This window comes from Galeopterus variegatus, unplaced genomic scaffold (assembly GCF_000696425.1).
Source record: "Galeopterus variegatus unplaced genomic scaffold, G_variegatus-3.0.2 Scaffold5165, whole genome shotgun sequence".
NCBI lineage: Eukaryota > Metazoa > Chordata > Mammalia > Dermoptera > Cynocephalidae > Galeopterus > Galeopterus variegatus.
This window is the reverse complement of record NW_007731276.1, coordinates 259,293-260,955: the sequence shown is the minus strand read 5'-3', so window position 1 is coordinate 260,955 and position 1,663 is coordinate 259,293. Positions and strand designations below refer to the sequence as shown.

Sequence of the window (1,663 nt, the reverse complement as noted above, 5' to 3'; positions counted from 1 at the left end):
CAATCCCAGGAGGCCTTTGGAAGCATGGCTTGTCTTCTCAGCTGCCTTCTCTGGATGAGGTGAGTACTTCCAGAGCCCCCAGGAGAAGCCTAGACCGGGGTCGCCCTGCGCCAACTCATCCCATCCACTTCTTCAGCCCCTTCCCCGGATTTTGATGTCTCCGTAGTTCCCTGGTTCCTTTAATCAGACTTAGCAACAACAACAACAAATGTTTTGACCAGCTTTTCTGGATGTTCTCAGAAAAAGGTTGGTCTGAGTTTTCCCATCAGCCATTACTAGCAGTGCTAAGTGCTGGGCTTCTTTTATGTGTGAGAGGAAATATTTGTTTAAACCACGACTACACAGTTTTGGATACATGCAGCCAAGCCAATTTCTAAATGCTACATTCAATAATTCACTTAAAATACATAAGACAGTTTGGTATTTACCATTCCTTCAATATTATTTTCCTTTACATTTCTTAGTTATGAGAAAAAAAGTATTTTTTTAATTAAAAATATTGGTAGATCTTTCATTTCCTCCTTCTGCTTATTATAAGACTCATTTTTTACTGGTTCTTATAGACCAATACTTTATAAAATCTCTGAAAAGTCAACGATTACAATTCTCAGTCTTTAGCCTAAGCAAAATATGACAATAATACCTACAGTGAAATCTCCCACTTCATATTCTGTTTTCCAGTTCTTAAGCCTACCTCATTTTTATATTTTAAATCCATTCTTCCTAGAAAGTTGAGACAGCTTAAAACTTTTATTAATTTACTTCTGAGTTTAAAAGTGCTTACCATTGGAGACAGAATTTCCATTTTCAGCAGTTAGAGCACTGGATAGTGAATTAGATAATTGAATTCCACGGTTATTTGCATTTCTATCTTGAGTCTCTGAAGCAATTTCGGATGTGTTAGGATCATCCCGGCTAGTGATGTTCATGTTAGTTTCAAAACCTAAAATAAATTTTAGAAAAGTTTATTCTTTTCATTAAAAATGTACTGAATAAATTGAATAAAACATTGAAGAAAATAAACTCATTAAATCAGACAATTTCATTTAAATTAAATTGATAGTAATGTGTAATCAAATTTGTGGCCTACAAAATAGTCACTAATGTTTGCAACCACACTGTTAAACATAGAGGAAAATATTAAGTGGTGAAAATCAATTTCATATTTGGTTATTTTCAAACATATTTATACAGAATTTCTGACATCATAGATCAAATAACTCATTATTATAGTACTTCCTATCTTGAAGGCAATAAGTTTATGTTTCAGAAGTTTTCTGAATTATTAAATTTAATTAGAGTTAGGCAATCTTACAGCTTTGAAAAAAATTAGAAATATATTTTTAACATTATTATAAAAATTATTACTGTCCATTTTGGAATACTAAACTTCAAAGCCCTACTTCTGTATTCTACACATTGAAATAACTACTTAAATATTTAATGCATGTCCTATATCGAGTGTTCTGAGATGTGTGCACACAGAAGCCATTGTCCAAATTCAGCTGAAGGGCTGAATAAAGACTTTTTTTTTTGACAATGTAGTATTAACAAAGTAAAATATAACAAATGCTAGGGCTTCAAAACAACATCTCACTGAGCAGATTTTCCTATGGTTGCTGCATTATCCTCAGGTAGGGTCTACACGTGTGGAGAGTCTGCA

The 1,663-nt window shown here is 33.2% G+C and overlaps 1 protein-coding gene across 1 annotated transcript in view; it reads right to left on the bottom strand.

The window, feature by feature from the left end:
* MYO16 (myosin XVI) overlaps positions 1-1,663 on the bottom strand; it is a gene marked incomplete at both ends in the record, with an annotated part of 268,499 nt that overhangs the window by 15,442 nt on the left and 251,394 nt on the right. The window contains one exon of the mRNA XM_008589028.1: positions 785-943. Coding sequence (XP_008587250.1) covers positions 785-943 — 159 coding nt within the window. The remainder of the gene's footprint in view (positions 1-784; positions 944-1,663) is intronic.